Source organism: Cinclus cinclus, chromosome 1 (assembly GCF_963662255.1).
Source record: "Cinclus cinclus chromosome 1, bCinCin1.1, whole genome shotgun sequence".
Lineage (NCBI taxonomy): Eukaryota > Metazoa > Chordata > Aves > Passeriformes > Cinclidae > Cinclus > Cinclus cinclus.
The window spans coordinates 110269689-110286192 of NC_085046.1; the positions used below are offsets into that span (position 1 = coordinate 110269689).

The 16504-nt window shown below is 39.0% G+C and overlaps 1 protein-coding gene across 1 annotated transcript in view; it reads left to right on the plus strand.

The window, feature by feature from the left end:
• SPIDR (scaffold protein involved in DNA repair) overlaps positions 1-16504 on the plus strand; it is a 191544-nt gene that overhangs the window by 48962 nt on the left and 126078 nt on the right. Inside the window, exons 6-7 of the mRNA XM_062488813.1 lie at positions 798-1054; positions 10223-10323. Of these exons, the coding sequence (XP_062344797.1) occupies positions 798-1054; positions 10223-10323 (358 nt within the window). The remainder of the gene's footprint in view (positions 1-797; positions 1055-10222; positions 10324-16504) is intronic.

Consider the following 16504-nt stretch of genomic DNA (forward strand, 5'->3'; position numbering starts at 1 on the left):
GAATTTTTCCTTCCAGCCCTCTTCTCAGCCTTCCATCTCTCTGCAAGGTTTTTTCTGCCTTCTCATCCTCTTGTCTCATCCCTCCCTCAACCAGTGGGATAAGTTCAGTGTGTCCTGAGAGTTTCTGTGAGAAGAGCTCCAGCAAAGTTCTGTGGAGCTGAACTCCAGCCCTGCTGGCTCCAAGCCCTGACTGCTGATCAGTGATCCATCCTCCTTGGAGCTACCTGGAGACAGCCCAACAGCTTATGCTTAACTCTTGAAACCTTCCTGGGAAGCTGTAGTCCTTCTGGACATGGATGAAGGCCTGCTTTACTGTTCAAAATTGTGTTTTAACAAAAGGTTACATACTTGTTCACAGCTACAAGCTGTCGATAGAGGCATGGGTTTCTTCCTTCCATTCAGACTATGGAAGCTGACCTTCCTGTTTGTTTGAATCCCATTATAAAAGCTCTTTTACTTTCAGCTGCCAGTCATGATACCTGTCACTCATTAGCCTCTCTCTGCTTTCCTCAAAATTTGCCTTAGATAAAAGCATTAGCTTAATTCTCCAGATCTAGTTATTTAAAAAAACCTGAATGTTGTTTCATCTCAGTTCTCTTTCAAGAGATGATCCTTATATTCAGGGGTCGATGTTGACTGACAAAAGATTAATGTGCATTTACAGTGAAGTTGTCCAAGTTACGCTAATAAATTGGCATTCCATTTGTGGATTACTCTGTAGCATACAACTGCCTACATAAAGCTACGCTATCTCATTAGCATTCTGTTCAAAAAGCTTTTTATCTTTATTTGTGTAGGCGATTTCGACAGAAATATCTGAGTACTCATCCGATAGTGACGGTGTGGGAGGAGGAGAGGCGACCCTGGCGACCACTACTCCAGGATGCAGTAAGGGATTACAGCCGAGGCCAGGAGGGGACATGGGGGATGTCACAGCACGACCGGCCAGCGAGTGGCTGAGGTCAGCACAGGCCCTTCTCCGCACCCCCGGGAAGCAGCCGGGAAGGGCCCCCAGAGCCCCCGCAGAGTCTGCCAAGAAGAGGAAGCTACTGAGGTAAATGAACTGAATCACCTTAAGGGATTCCTTCTGGTTGTTTTCTTCTTAAATTATAAGTAAGACAGTAAAGTGTTGGAGTGTGTTTCAAGGGTAAATATTTTAGAGATGGAAATGCAAAAGACTTAAGGAATGTCATTTATCTATAAGCAAGCAAAAAAGGTAAGAAATAACTATATTTGAGATCTCTGGTGAAAGCTCTCAATATTGAATTCCTGTTGAAAGTGATTGGTTTTTGGATTTATAATAATGCCTTACAGATGTGTGAGTGGACATACTTCTGTTCTAGCTTCTAATCATTTCATTGCTTTGTACTTCTCAAGAAAGCCTGCAAAAATGCTGTACCTCAGGTTTTAGGATTTTTTTTTTTTGGCCCTCTCCATATTTGTCAGGGCAAAATTATCCGAAATACTGTAGGCAATGAGTGGATGAGCAATAGTTCTGAGGAGTGTAGGCCAGAGGAGCGTTATGTAGGCAATTGGGAGGATGTATTCTTAAGGTGAAATTTAAATGTCTGTGACTAAGTTAAATAAATTGGGAAAATATATAACTGCTGAAAGAAAGTAGCCTGAGATGGAGCAGTTGAAGCCTGATGTTCTAGCTAATTACAGTACAGAAATGGTCACTTCCTATATTAAATTAATGAAAGTTGTGCTAACTTAAATGATATATGTAAAGATATGCCTCAAGCTTATGTGGAGACCACAATTACAAATGGTGCTGTTATATATCCCTATTGTTTTAACAATGTGCTTCTCTTACTTTTACAGCTCAATCTATGTATAGTAATCAATCAACTACTTAAAAAGTAAATCTTTAGTTAATAGGCAGACCTTATTTTTCTCTGAAATATTCTTGGCTATTTCAGAATGCTATCTGTGGAAACAGGTGTGGAAGTCCTAATTACTGAGGATCTCTATACATAAAAGTGCTTTGCTTGTGCAATCTAGCTTTATTTCTTGTTACTTTAGAAGCATGCATACACAGCTGTACTAGGTCAGACCAAAGCTGTAACCCTCAAAAATGCCTTTTAGTGGCCAAAAGCAAGTATGTGTGAATGTAATAAAAACAGGACAAGTGTACGGTGGTGTTTTGCCCAGGTGCTCTTCCAGCTTTAAGCAGTTCTCAAGCTGTTTGTTACCATTAGTGGGTTTGCCTTTTTCTAAATTCCAGCTTCATTTAATGACCTTTACTATCAACAGTCTAAATGCAAAAAATGTAGAAGATACTGGAAATGTAAATGCAAAAAATGGCAAAGCTACTCTGACACAAGTGTGTAAGAGAATAGATTGCTTTAAAAACAAACAAAACTACAAGACCAAACCCTACACAATTATATAGACTGTAATCTGTCAGGAATGGCCAGAGGAACAGAGCTTACAGGGTTTTTTACCTTCCATCCTGTGGTTCCACTTTGGGTTCCTTTGGGAACAGGGAAGCAGGCAGGAAATTCCTTAGTTATGAGTATTGTTTATCTAGTTATTTTGCTCATCCAGGTAATTGTCATCTTTTCACTCTTCCTGTTCAGGGCATTAATTCTATGTGTCTCTCCCATCCTTCCTTTTACTGCTGACAGAGAACATTTTCATTGGTGTGAAAACAGTGGATATAAATTTGCATCCTCAATAGGAAAACACAGGTTTTCAGTGCTGTGGATTGAAGGCCACTTTGGGGAAAGGTTTGTCAGCTTCTTGATGGATCAAGTGACAATCTTTGTAGTTAATAGCTAAAAGCTACAAAGCAGATGTGGGCTTGACGTTTCTCCTTCCTTCCCACCTCTGCTGCAGATGGAAGCCACAGCAGAAAAAGCAGTGAGCAGGGGAATCATCCTGAAGCTGGATCCTGGCCTGTGAGCTCCCACTCAGATGGACCATTTGGAACCTCTCAGTGGGTGGGAGAGAGCCATGGGAGAGTCTTTACTTAGCTGGGCTCTCTTTCTCCAGGCCAGTGCCTAGGGAAACATGGGCTGAGCAGAGATGGTGCAAGTGGTAAAGCTGCCATCTTCCTATGCAAATTCCTGTGCAGTAGGTTCAACTTCAAATCCAGACTGTATTGTATATGCTTATTTCATGGGGGAGTCCTAGTGAAGGTACAGTAGGTCTCTTCCCATTTTCTTTCCCTTTTGAAGAAAATAGAAAATTTCTATTATGCCTCTTTGCTGTTTGGCATGCATAAATCTATCTTCAAAAGTAGAGATAATATTTTCAAGAAATTTTAGCTTATATTTTCTGTAGATATCTTACAGTCATGCTGCCATCTGCATTTATATTTGCATTGCCTGATTGCAGCTATGCATCTGTTACATCAGTGGGTACATTTTTCAGTGCAACTTGAAAGAAACCCCCCAGAATTATTCCCCCTAAACTCCCAAATCCCAAGCAAAATCAAACCAAGCAAAAAAAGAGCCATAACAATAACTGGAGAAATTCAGATACATTTCTTTCTACTGTCCTCTCTTCCTGGAAACCTCCTGGTGCTAAAACAGAAATGGTAGCTGCCTGGATGGGAGGAAAGAGTATTGTTTGTTTGACCATACTACAGATGCAATTGTCGTACACTAAAAAAAATTAGATGCAACCAAAGCAAGAGAAACCTTCAGAAGTAAGGTAATTATGGATACTTAAAATAAATTTTTGTGATCCTAGCGTTGGAAATTTGACTGCAAATTCAATATCTTTGAATGTAAATGAAATGAGAAGCCAATCTATGTCCCCAAATCAACATGCACAATATACAGGGCTGCTGCTGTGCCAGATTTGAAGGGACTTACTGCAATTCTCCTCTGTTAGGGGTTAAGAGGGGTTTTGGAAAACAGTTGGTGTCTGAAGACAAGAGTGATGTGGCTGAAGCAATTTCTCCCCCAACACATCTACTCCCAAATTCTGAAATGCTTTCTTGTGTCCCCTGTAATGTTGGTTTTTGTTTTCAGAAGTGTCCTAAGATTATTCTTCTTTCTACCATGGTCCCTAGGGGAGAGCAGGTCATGTGTGTGATGGGTTGTGTTCTTCAGGGGTGTTGGTGGTTCTGAAGAGCTGTGCTGTAGGAGATGCCAGTTTGTCACTCTGGAAGCAAAGCAGATCATCTCTCACTCACAGCCATCAATGCCACTGCTGGGGACATCCTCCCCTTAAACACTGGTATTATATGGTTGTGTAGTTGCCCTCCTCTGTTTAAACAAGACTGTTGATGGATGCAGTGGGAATAAATAGTTTTCCCAGGTGTTCTGCCAGATCCATGGCCTTGTACTGCACCTGTGAGGTACTAAGTGAGTTGAGAATTAGGTGCTACCAGTGGTACCTGGTACTGAGATGAATTGCTGTGGTAATCAGGTGAAGAGATGTTGGGTTTACATGCTCCTGCCCTTTCATTCCATCCCAAAGCTTCAGTTTCTCAGCTTGAGTCAGCTCTTCATGGGAAAATTACACAAATGATTTGGAAACCTGAGGGGAGAGATTATATATTGGAAAGAACAGTTTTTAAGAAAGCTCTTCTTGTTACATTTGAAATTCTTGTTAATGCTATGGGGTGAAATGTCTAAACTGATTAGTTTAAATTCTTTCAAAGTTTCTGTGTGAAAGAATGGAGAAATGTAGAGTATTACAAGTTTTAATATTTACTACATAGATTAAACAAATAACTGGGTTAATTCAGTATTTGTAGAGAAGAAAACTCAAAATGCATATACTCAGTTTCTCTTGTCTGCAAGTAAACCTTTCTTAAAGTTTTTCTGAATTGTTTACTTTTTCCGTTAAGATTTTATTTCCATCGGAAAAAAAGGTCTGAGGTTCATTGTAGGAAATATCTTAAGTTATAAAATGGTAACTCTGTATCTAAATCTGTCATGTTGCAAGAGCTTATAGTTGTGAAGAATAAGCTTTAGTTTTTTGCTTGTTTTTTTAAATACTTGAGTGGCTGTTTATAGTTCCAGAGAAACAGGATTTCCCAAAGATTTTATTTTTAATTATCTTATATCTACTTGTATGCAGACCACATGCAAATCTGATCAACTAAAATTAACTTGTGTTATCAAAAGAGGAGAAAATTACAGAATGTCCTGGTGCTATGTGCAGTAAAATGAAACCCAGTTGTCACATGAGGCCAACTGAGGTCCTGAAAATAAAGGAAATTGCCAAGGGAAGAGGGAACTGGCACAAATGAAGCAGACTTTTACTCTAAAATTGGGACTGGTCTTACTTACATGCATCCACAAGTGGCATGAGGGTGTAACAATAACAGACTAGCCCTTTAGATGGTCATGTTCTTATGCTAATTGTAACTATTTCTATAACTATTTAACTTTACTAGTGAATTTCTTGTTGGATTAGGAATATAAAAATGAAGAAGAGCATGGCTGCAGTACAGATGTACCACTTGTCATCACTGGCAGTGTACACAGTAAAATTATTTTGCACTTGGAGTACTTTAAAATGCATTTTCTCTTTTAGAAAGTGTGGATGGTTTCACTGGGCCAAATGTTTGGTGCTAATGGGGGAAAACAGTGCCACGTTTGTCATTGGTCACAGCCAGCACAGCTTCAGAAGACCTGCTTGTAAACCCTTCTCTGACAGGCTAGCCCACCTGGTTGATCTAGGAAAGCCAGTAGATGGGATCTTTTTGACTTTTGGACAAAGCAAAGCTTTTGGTAGTTTCTCACAGTACCTTCCAGACCAAATGTCCAGCACACAGCTGGAAAACCATGTTGAGGGATGGGTGAACAATTGGCTCACAGGTCAGGCACGAAGGGTTACAGTGAATGGGGTGACATCAGGCTGGGGTCTGGGCACTAGTGGGGCTCTGCAGGGCTCCATCCTCAGCCCAGTTCTCTTCAACATCTTCATTAACCACTGGGATTCAGGACTCAAAGGGACACTAAGCTTGCCAAAGATAGTAAATTGGGGGAAGCTGCTGACTCCCTCCAGAGCAGAGATGCCCTGCAGGGAGACTGTGACAAATTAGAGGATTGGGCAATCACCAACTGAATGAAGTTTAACAAGGCCAAGTGCCAGATTCTGCACCTGGGACAGGACAATCCTGGCTGTGTGTAGAGACTGGGGAGTGAGATGGTGGAAGGCTGGACTGCAGAAAGGGATCTGGGGGTCCTGGTCACTGGCAATCTGAACATGAGTAAGCAGGGCATTTTTTCTTTCTTTAGCAAGTGCCCTATCGAGTGCAAAGAAGTAGAAAGGGGCAGGTGAGTGTCAGTTACTTCACCAGTTAATGTGAAAGTAGAAGATTACTTTGAAATGAGAGAAGGTAGAAGTTGCCCAGTCTTGAGATGGGGATATATATTTGTTTTGAATTATATGGAGGCCTGTGTATACTGTGTATGAGGAGACAACTTGGTCAAAAGTGTTGACTTGAAATTAAGTCTGTAAAGGAGTAAACTTGGATGAATAGGGGGTTATTTTTGGTAAGTGCCCTGCCCTGCTGAATAAAAACCTTAATAATAACCTTAAATAAATAAACACAAAGATCTCCAACACTTCAGAAAGATTGAAAATTACTTTTCAAGATATAGCAGATTCACTAATGCTCTTTTTCTGTTGCTTTCTTATTGGAGTTGGGAGATAGGAACCAGCCTGGAAGTCACAGATGAGGCTCAGTATTACTTTTTGGTGATAGGTGTCACGAAACTCTTCAGTCTTGCTGTTAAAGTTTGTGGGAAGGGCAACTACCAGAACCTGAGCTTTCTTATGGTCTTTCATGTGGATATTGTTGGACATGGACAGTAAAGGCAATGTGTTGTTTTAAATGCAGTATTTCATCAAGCTAAGATTTAGTATGGCAATAGGACATAAATTGCTGTTTTAAAATCTGCCTGCCTTCAGGGAATTAAAGGAACAAAATAGTTGTACTGGAAGTTTTGTGATTAAAAATAAAAAGGTTGTGGGCAGTGGAGATTGTATCTGAGAAGCCTGACTTCGCCAAACAGCCTTGGCATTAGCTATTTGCCAAATATCTTCAATTTGCTCATATTAAAACATTTTGGGGGCAAGTTTGAAGTGCAGGTCAGGAAAGTATACATCCTAAACTAGTTTTTATTATTTCAGTAAAATAGTTTGTCAGTTCCTTTGATTACAGAGTTGATACATTAGTGATTAAAATATATCTGCCAACTTTATACACTTACCCCAGATGTTGGCTTATCTGTTACTGTGCAGCCAGGAGTGACTCTTGACTCTGTATCCTTCACAGTATCTCACAGTACGTGACAAGTGTTTTACATTGTAGGCACCTGTACTGTTTTGGAAGGAATGAGTAGTTTTCAAATGCTGTTGTCAGCAAATCGTTAGCTTGTGTAACAGAAATCACCTTTTCCTTTGTTTTATGTGTTTGAGCTAAAAAGGGGGTTGATTCTCCTGGGTTGCAGTGGTGTCTAAACTCCTTTCTATCTTTTTAAAAGAAACAAACCATAAAGTACCAACTGTTGCTCTGGCCATACAATTTCTTTTTGTGCATGGCATGTCCTTGAACTGTGTTTTCTAATTTCATGAGCTATGAAACAGTATAAAAACAACATTTCCAATGGCCAGCTGAGAACCTCTCATAAATGCATTCTTAGTTATATTTTATGTTCTGCAACCAAGCAGATGCAAATTTCTTTGATGTTTTCTGTTTAAACTATTTTTAACCACATTTGGAATGTGAATGGAAGTATTATGATTAATAAATAGCTGTGTACTTAGCACAGAGGGCTACTAAGGAAAGTCAGAATTTTACTTTTCATGGACCTGTTTGCTAACTGTTATCCTAATACAGACATGGTCAGCAAATTAGTAATGAAACTGTGAGCATCAGTGGGACCCTCCTGGTAGTCATAGCTGGCCTGAAACAGGAATGATGTCTTGCTGTTGTGTACAGTAGCCATGGAATTAGAAAATTGCTTTCTTTCCTTTATGCTACAGGGCATTCCTGCCATAAGTGTAACAGTAGTGGGCTTGCAGAAGAGTAGGAACTGATTGACTGGACACAACCATAGCCCTGTTCAGGAAAAAAGGGGGAAATTAAGCTGTAAGCCAATTAATAGCTGCTCTCTTCTGCAGGTGCTTTAAGGCTTTCTTGCATTGTTTGAACAAATAAAATACATTTCTCTGACTGGCATCTGTGGAGGGAATAAAGTAGGAGAACACTCATGTTGAACAGTTTTCTCTCAGCAAAACAGGTTTTTGAGCTATTAACTGTTTATTGTATTGCTGCAGTCTGACCACAGGGTTCAGATGCAGACTCATGCATGCAAGACTTTTAAACAAGCAATCTGAAAATGCATTTTACTGCTGCCTTTTTAAGCCTAGCTGAGCTGGCATCTACTAGTTCCAGCATGGCTCGTAGGTCACCCAGCCAAGCTGAATTACAACTGCATCTGAGAATGGTTCCCTGGTAAGAAGAGAAACTGGGTGGACAGTTTATTGGAGTCTGTAGAACTGTTTGCCCACAGGTGTGGTGCTTCAGTGCTCTAGTCTGGGGGGAAATGTGGAGGAACAGTGTTGTCAGCAGAGTTGGTTATCCTGTATGAAGTTTGGTGCTTGACTGTGCTGCTCTTGGAACCAAAGCTTCCACTGCACTTCTGTATTAGCTGTCTCTATGTCTTAAAGTCCTGGCTGAAACCAGGGTTAAACAAGGTTGTTAAGCTTGCCTGGAACTTCATTGGAGCCCAATATTTTCTACACGTTTTTGTTTGTTTTCCTCCTCAGTATAGCAGGGTTCATAGCTTGTTAAGTCTGGGTTCTTTTTTTTTTTTGAGGCTTTGGGGATTTTCTTCTTCCTCTGAGTCTGATTTTCTTTCCTCTCTGGCTGACAGCAGCCGTATAGAGATGTGGCAATATAAACTGCAAAACTTCTATAGATCGTTTTGGCTTCAATGGGGCTCCTGTCTTTCAGAGTTCATTCTGTGATCTGCTACTTAGATGTTTAGCCATTCCATCTGATAATTCTTGTGATAATTATAATTTTGCAAAGGATATAGCTATTCATTAAAATTTCAGCTGACACTAATAACTACTTTTTATATAATGTGTTGACTTGTCTGTAGATGAAATTGCTTAATAACTGGTAACCGAAGAGGGGTTTTTTTGCAACTCACCTGAGGTCCTGCTTGGCCTTTTTAGCTCCTTCTCATTTTCCACAGATGTGTGTCTTCCCAGTTTCACATTTATGATGTGAGCCTTACCAAGCTATCTGTCTTTTTTAACTAAGCCAAAAAATTTTCTTCATGTGCACAGATAGTCATAAGGTGATTGTATGCTATCTGTCTCTGCTGCTTCCTAAACCAGTTTAACTCAAGGACACATTTCACCTTAGTAGAAATCTTTATTAATATATTTGGTAGTACTTGTGGAGAAACTTTACACTGCAACAAAAGAATGAAGGAGATCTTTATGCAAATAACTTCTTTGAAGCCAAAGAAAAATGCTCAAACACTCCCACAGTAGTCCAGAGTTCTTTGTAGTAGCCCAAAGACAGCTTCCAACACATACATCTTCTTGTTCTTAAAAGTGAGAAATTATGTCTTCTGGCTTTGAATCCAAGGGTAAGAATTGCTTTAGTGTTACCTTAAGTGTATTTGTGCTAGATGCCACTCCTCTGCTCCTCACCTTGGGAATGCTAAATTAATTTCATCTTGGAGAGTGTTCAGACCACTGAAACTGCACACTTGACCCAGCTTGTGAAATGAATCATAGGGTCAAGTATGGGTAAAAGAATATTTTTGTGATCACTCCTTGCCAACAGACAAACAAATCTGTGAGGGAAAAGAAAACCCGACCTGTTATAACTAGTGGTTACACTGGTTTGTTTTGAATTTTCAACTGTCTAGTATGATCTGTTCATAAGTACAAGGGAAAGTTAGGAACCTTTATTTTTTACACTCCTTGTACTGGAGACAGGACTGAAAGCATGAAGATTTTGGACACCCAGATACTGAAAATGTTTTGTCGTGTGCAGTTCTGCAAGTGTTACACCCTAGGTGTATGCTTTGCTGGAAGTGACTCTGTTGGAAAACTCAAAATTAGGAGAACTAATCTACAAAATGTAATTTTACAGTATGATTCTGTCTCTAAGGGTCAAAGCATAAATACATAGACATACATACATATATGTCCTGTGGCTTGTTGCTTGGCAAAACCAAATACAGAGTCCTGGCAAAACTGAGCATTGCTTTATTCTCTGCAGGGGCGGGCTAGCTGAGAGGTTATATCGGCTGCAGAACAGAGAAAGATCTGCCATTAGCTTTTGGAGGCATCAGTGTATTTCAGATGATAAAATCCCCTCAGGTAAGAAGCATTGCACAATACCACTGTGAAAGTATTATACCTACATGTGTGTATCTATAGCCTATACAGGAGTAAAAGTGAAGTTTATATTATTTGCTGGTCTTTCCTGACTTGGGTTTAATGCTATCTTGATTGCCTTCTGAGCTAATAATTGCATTTCTGGTAAAAATGATGGTTTCTAACAACTCAGTCATCATTTGAATGTATAAGGTAAAGGATATATTTTAAGTAGCCTACATGTAAGTTCTTCACAACTCCTTGCTTTCCAGCATCACATGGAAAAAGTGTTTTCAGCAGGTTGTAGGACAATTCAGGTTTTAATTTATGGTTCAGACTTTTTGGTCTTTTCTTTCTTTATAATCAACCTTTCCTCTTGTTCTTTTTGCTTTGTGATCACTTCTTGCCAACAAACAAACATGGATTAAAATTGATGGATAAGTGCTGAAACTGTGAATGGCACCAAGTGTGAGCAAATAGAGCACAAGTATGAAATGAGTACAAAGCGTAACTACAATGTGCACATCACTTAAAAAGAAACAGTGGCAGTCACGCAAATTAGTTACTAATGACTGATAGCACCACCTTTCAGTAGTGTTTCTTGAGAGGTAATGGATTAATGGAGTTTAAGTGTAAAGAAGTATTAAGTTTTTTAATCAACTTCTCTCTGTGTGTGACTATAGTCTACAAAATGTCAAGCATTTATTCTGTATTAAGCTGACTGCTTGTTTTTGAGCATATATTAACTTGCATTTATTTTTCAGAAAGTCCTCTAGTCTTAATTTGGAAGCACACAGATAAGTGAATTACCTTGAGTTTGTCCCCAGTTCTACTCCCAAATTTTAAAAGGTGGTTTTCTTTCCAAATCTGAATTTGTCTGGCTTCAGTTCCTCTCTTTTGTTTCTTGTTTCTCCCTTAAAGAGCTCTTTAGTATGTGGCATTTTCCCTTTCTGGCACTTGCATAGCAAAACCTCTGCTGCTTCACCATTTTTGTAAATAAAACAGACTGAGCTCTTTAAGGGTTTCTAAAGCATTTTTATCGGTGTTCAAGTGACATTCATAGCTTTTTACTGTACCCTCTCAAACTTGTCAGAAGGGTCTTAAGAACAAGGATAGCAATTCTGTGTTCTTCCAGTTTTAGTCTCATTAAAATCACTGGCCAGATCCAGTTCACTTCTCAGCCTCCTGGATATTTGAGGCCTGTGATAAGTGCTTGAGTCTGGTTTGGCTTTGGTCACAGCACAGTGCTGGGACTTCACTTTGAATTGATTGTCCAGTATGATTTTGTAACTGCTGCAGCTATTTTTTTCTGAGATGCTGTTTCCCACTCTCTAGCTACTCTTTCTGTTTCTTCTGCCTAAACACAGGGAAGTATTTTTGCTGTACCCTGCCTGATTTTACTTAAGTGGTCCAGCTAACCATGTAGGTCAGATCACTGTGTAGCTCAAGCCTGTCTTCTTTCAGTCACAGAATTGCCTCAGTTTGTGGTATTCACACCATTTCTTTATGTCACTGATGAAACCATTTAATAGCATGAGGGTTTCCTTGCAAGTCCTGCTGGAACTGCTGTTACTCAGTTGTAATCCTTCACTGGTAAAAAGCTTTAACTGCAATTCACAAAGTTCTCTCAGAATTTTAATTTTTTTTTTTTTGCGTTCCACTCAGAGCACATTACTCATAGTGAAAATGGTTGATTTTTCTTAAGAAGGTTGTATGATTTAATGTTACACCCAAACTGTTGGCTAAAGCTCAGTGTCAGTTTCTCGCTGTAGCTTTAAAGGGCTTACATCCCTTGGCCATTTATTTGTATGCTGGGTGTTCAAAGTGCCACCCATGTGGAATAGGATGTTGTGTTTCTGACCTTAATTCCTTACTTATTTTTCCAGACACTTTGCCTAGATCTGATGTCAGGCTAGTTGGTCTCCAGTTATTATAAGCCATTTTGTTTGCTCTTCCTGAATAGTAGCACAATATCCTCATCCTTTCCATCTTCTGAAATTTCACCAGTATCTGAATGCACTCTAGAAAGTGACATCAGGGAACCAGAGATGTCTTTATCCAGCTCTTTTCAGAAGTGCTATATTGAAAATTGTACAGGCATGCTTACTTAAACCATGGGAGGTTACTTCATCATTCTTATGTGGTATGAGGACATCTTCTTGCTGCTTCTCAAATATGAAACAGAAATAGATATTGAATAGGCTTGCCTTTTTAATAAAATGAGAATTTTTAATGCTCTCCATAGTAACAGACCTGCAACATTGCTAATATGCTAATATTCTTTTTGTCCTAGTTTCACATGTGTCATTACAAAACCTTGTGTTTGGCTGCTCACCATTTTCTTAGACCAACTTCTAGGCTGAAATGTTCCATGCTAAACATCTGCCCCTGGCTGAATTCCTTTCTTTGATTCTTTTTCTTTCTTTCAGAAAATGAGTCAGAATTAGTTAGCATTTTATGAGAAGAAGGCTATGGGAAAATACCTTGCTCTGTTCTTAAGTACATTTTAAAAATTCTGATGAGTGTTTTTAAGATGATTTAGTTTTGGCAGAAGATGAACTATTTCTGGGATATGCCTTTTCCATCATACAAAAAATGTACAAGAAGTCTTTAGGACAAACTACTGTTTCATTTACCCTATAAGCATTTGCTACAATTTCTGAAAAGTGCTGAACATGCCATAAATTTAGGAATGCAATTCAATTTCACAGCTTCAATTTCACTTCCAATTCTCAATCCTTATTCCAAAATATAATGATTATAAAATAACCATTTAAATAGCTGTGATAATATTTTGGGGATACTTTTTCATCTGGAGCAAAATTTTTGATAGTTGTATTGTTAAAATAGCCACAATGTTTTGTGTCACCAAAGCGAAATTGGTGTTTGGTTGGGAGAACATCAATTGGAATGGTTGAAATTTTAGTAATGTAACTAGATAACCTTGTCTTTGCTTCTGCTTAGGAATGTGAAGTGTCAGCACAGCAAATGCATGCCACTTTCAGCTTCCATCTCTTTAGGTTCAAGTTAAGACTGTCTCACTGATCTTAAGAATCTTCTTGAATTTTGTTTCCCCTCTGTTTTGCCCAGTAATATTTCTAAGCCACACAGTTTCCAGGACTGTTTCTGACTTCGGCACAGAATTGGAGGAAAGAACTTTTCAAATAACAAACTCATTTGAGTCACTAAAGAATCCTGATGATTAATGTGGAGGATTGAAGTAACTTAGTTGCTGGGAGAGCTGTCACGTCATTTGGGATATCCCATAGACATGCGGACCAGAAGTTCATTGCTAAAGCAGCAGGGAGCAATTTCAAATGAGATTGGTTTAAAGTCCTCCTTACGTATGAGATTTAAGGAAAAATGTTTCCAGAAGTTCCAGCTGTCACCCCCATTAGACATTTCATATTGCAGAATTTTGTGCCTTTATTTCTCTGTTCCTTACTTTTAGGTTGTATCCATGTCCATATTACCCAACCCCTCCCCTAGTTTTCAGCTTTATTTTTTAAAAAAATTCCTGTCTGTTACCTCCCTGACCCCTTTCTGCAAGTAACCATTGTGGTTTGACTGCCTCTTGGTCACTGGGATGTGTCACTGTCCAGAAGAGAGCACCTCCTTTCAGCACGCACGTTCTGGTGTTTATGCAGTGCGCAGGGTCTCACTTTGACTGACTCATTCTGCAGGGTGGAAGAAACCTTTGTGCTGTCTCAGATTTTGACAATTTTGAGGCCGAGTCACATTCTAGCCAGTCCCTGTGTTGGGATAGGGACTCACTAAGGATAGGGGCTTCTGCAAGGTGAACCCCACTTCTGTAAATCAAGGTAACCATACCCCAGGCAGAGGCCTGAACAGAGGGAATACCAGAGTTTGCCCATAGCAAACTCTGCACAGCATTTGTTGGATGCTTTCTGTGGTTCATTTCTAACGGAGGCAAATGTCAGGCTCTGCCACAAATCCAAAATTTTCTGTTCTTCACAAGATGTAAGAGGGGGGCTGATGTGCAGGCCATGTAACAGCAAGTCTCTGATGGTTTGAGGGTACTCTGTGCAAGGGCTTGTAGACCATTTGCAGGCTTTTTACTGTATGCAGTTCTGCAACTTCCCCATGAAGTTTCCTGTTTGGGCAAAGAGGAGATCTGGACAGCTGAAAGAGAGAGAGAAATAAAAAACCAAACCCACAACAAAACCCAAACCTTTTTCCTGTCAACATCTGCTGGAAGAAAGAGTAGTGCTTTTCTGAGTTGCATTCAGACAACCTTCCTGTCTGTAGGAGGGGACACTAATAAGATTTAAAGCAAACTAACATAGATTCCTATTTTAACTTTGGAAATTCTGCTTTCTATGCATCTTACCTTGGTTTGTCTTGCAGCTATCATCGAAACAGTTCTTTACCTTAAATGCAGAAACTCTTTATTCTCCAGCATTTGTAATCTGATATAAGATTTGGCATTTGTTGATCCAAGGTTAAGATTCACAATTGTGTTACAACTGAATTTGAGCAGTGAACTGACAATAAAGCAAGACTATTGATCTTTCCTTCCAAACTGCTCCCTCCTCTCAGATAAAAGTGACCTTCAAGGGACAACAAATTTTCAGTTTGCTGAGGCAAGTTGCACACATACATGAGGGGATGAGGGTGAAGCCTTGGAGATGAGGATGGGGTTTCATGTGTAACACATTTTTAGAAGGCTGAAAGGCTTATGGAAGAGGATATAAACAAACAAGCACTCCCCCTCTTCCAGTTTCGGTGACTAGTTAAGATTATGGGAAGAAAAGATTTTAGCAGCTTGAATGCCATGAAACTTGTACATGATGAAGAAAACATGGGTAGCTCTTAACAGGGTTTCCTTTACTATGTAAAATTCTTCTAAAAAGACAGAAATATGAGATTTGCTAATTGTTGCTTATTTTCTTAGTTCTTGATAGTTTTTTTTGTTACTTAAGAATCAATACTATAAATTAGAAACACGGCAAGTGGCCAATACTTTTTTCTTGAACTTGCTACAGCAATTGAAAGGAAAAAATCAAATGCAAACTTGTCTTCTTCAAACAAGAATTCTTTGTATTGTTTTTGTTTTCCTATGAGAAACAATAATGGCATGCATAGTCTCTTTAAGTAGCTTACATATGTTCTTATAAGGAATGTGTAGTGTTTAAAGCACAGCCAAATTCAGCAGACTTTTAAAAATTATATGAATGTGGCAAGAAGCCATCATGCCTATGAGAGACTTGGTGTGTTTCTGAGAAAAATCTTCTTGAATGGCTTCAGAAGTTACCAGCCCAGGATGAATAACAACATGTATAGATCAGAATAGTAACCAGATAGTTTTGTGCAGGCTGTGAAAACCTTGTAATCCAGACCTGGTTTTCAGCATTGACTTCGAATTACAAGGGACTGCTTGGTATCTACCTGTTTGCTGAGTTTTTTAAGGCTGCACCTGCAACTTATTCATGAGGGAGGAGGAAGAACAATATTGGGATGCCAAGCAAAAGAATATGTTTGTTTTGATTTATGCCTGTAATTTGACATTTCATACTTTTTACATTTAAGAATGAAAGTAAAACTTTGTGGCTTAAACCAGAAAGTGGTTGGCTGTTCTTCCAAAGCAGATAGTATGTGATGTCCCAGGAGGGTGTCTACTAACTGCAGTTTTGGAAGGACATTTGACTATGAGAAGTTAAATGATGTTGGGATGAAATAATGCCTTTGAAATAATAACTGAGTTGGCCAAATTTTGGAAGAGTGTTGCTAGTTTGCTTTATTAAACAAGGCATAAAGTGGAATTTTCTTTGTTTTCTTTGTACTTCCATAATGTATATTTGACCTGTTCAGCTGAACCAGAGGCAGAAAGTAACTTCCATTCTTTGTGCTGTGAGTAGTATTCCTAACCTTAATTGCCCACAATTCTTTCAGTGGGAAAGTTTATTTTATAAAAGCTTTTACCTAGGATTAGTAGAAATTTGATTTGAGTGTAACACCTGTATTTTGCATACTGCATATTGCTAAAGAATTTCCCAGTTAAGAGAAAGCATAACTTCTCAACCATTTTTTTTTACAAATATCAACCAGATATGTCAAGTACGGTATGAATTTGCTTCTAAACTGCAGTTCATGTATACTATTTGTTTGAACAGTTCTTTGAGCAAAAGTAAAAATTATGTGTCCTTTCCCCATAGTCAGATAT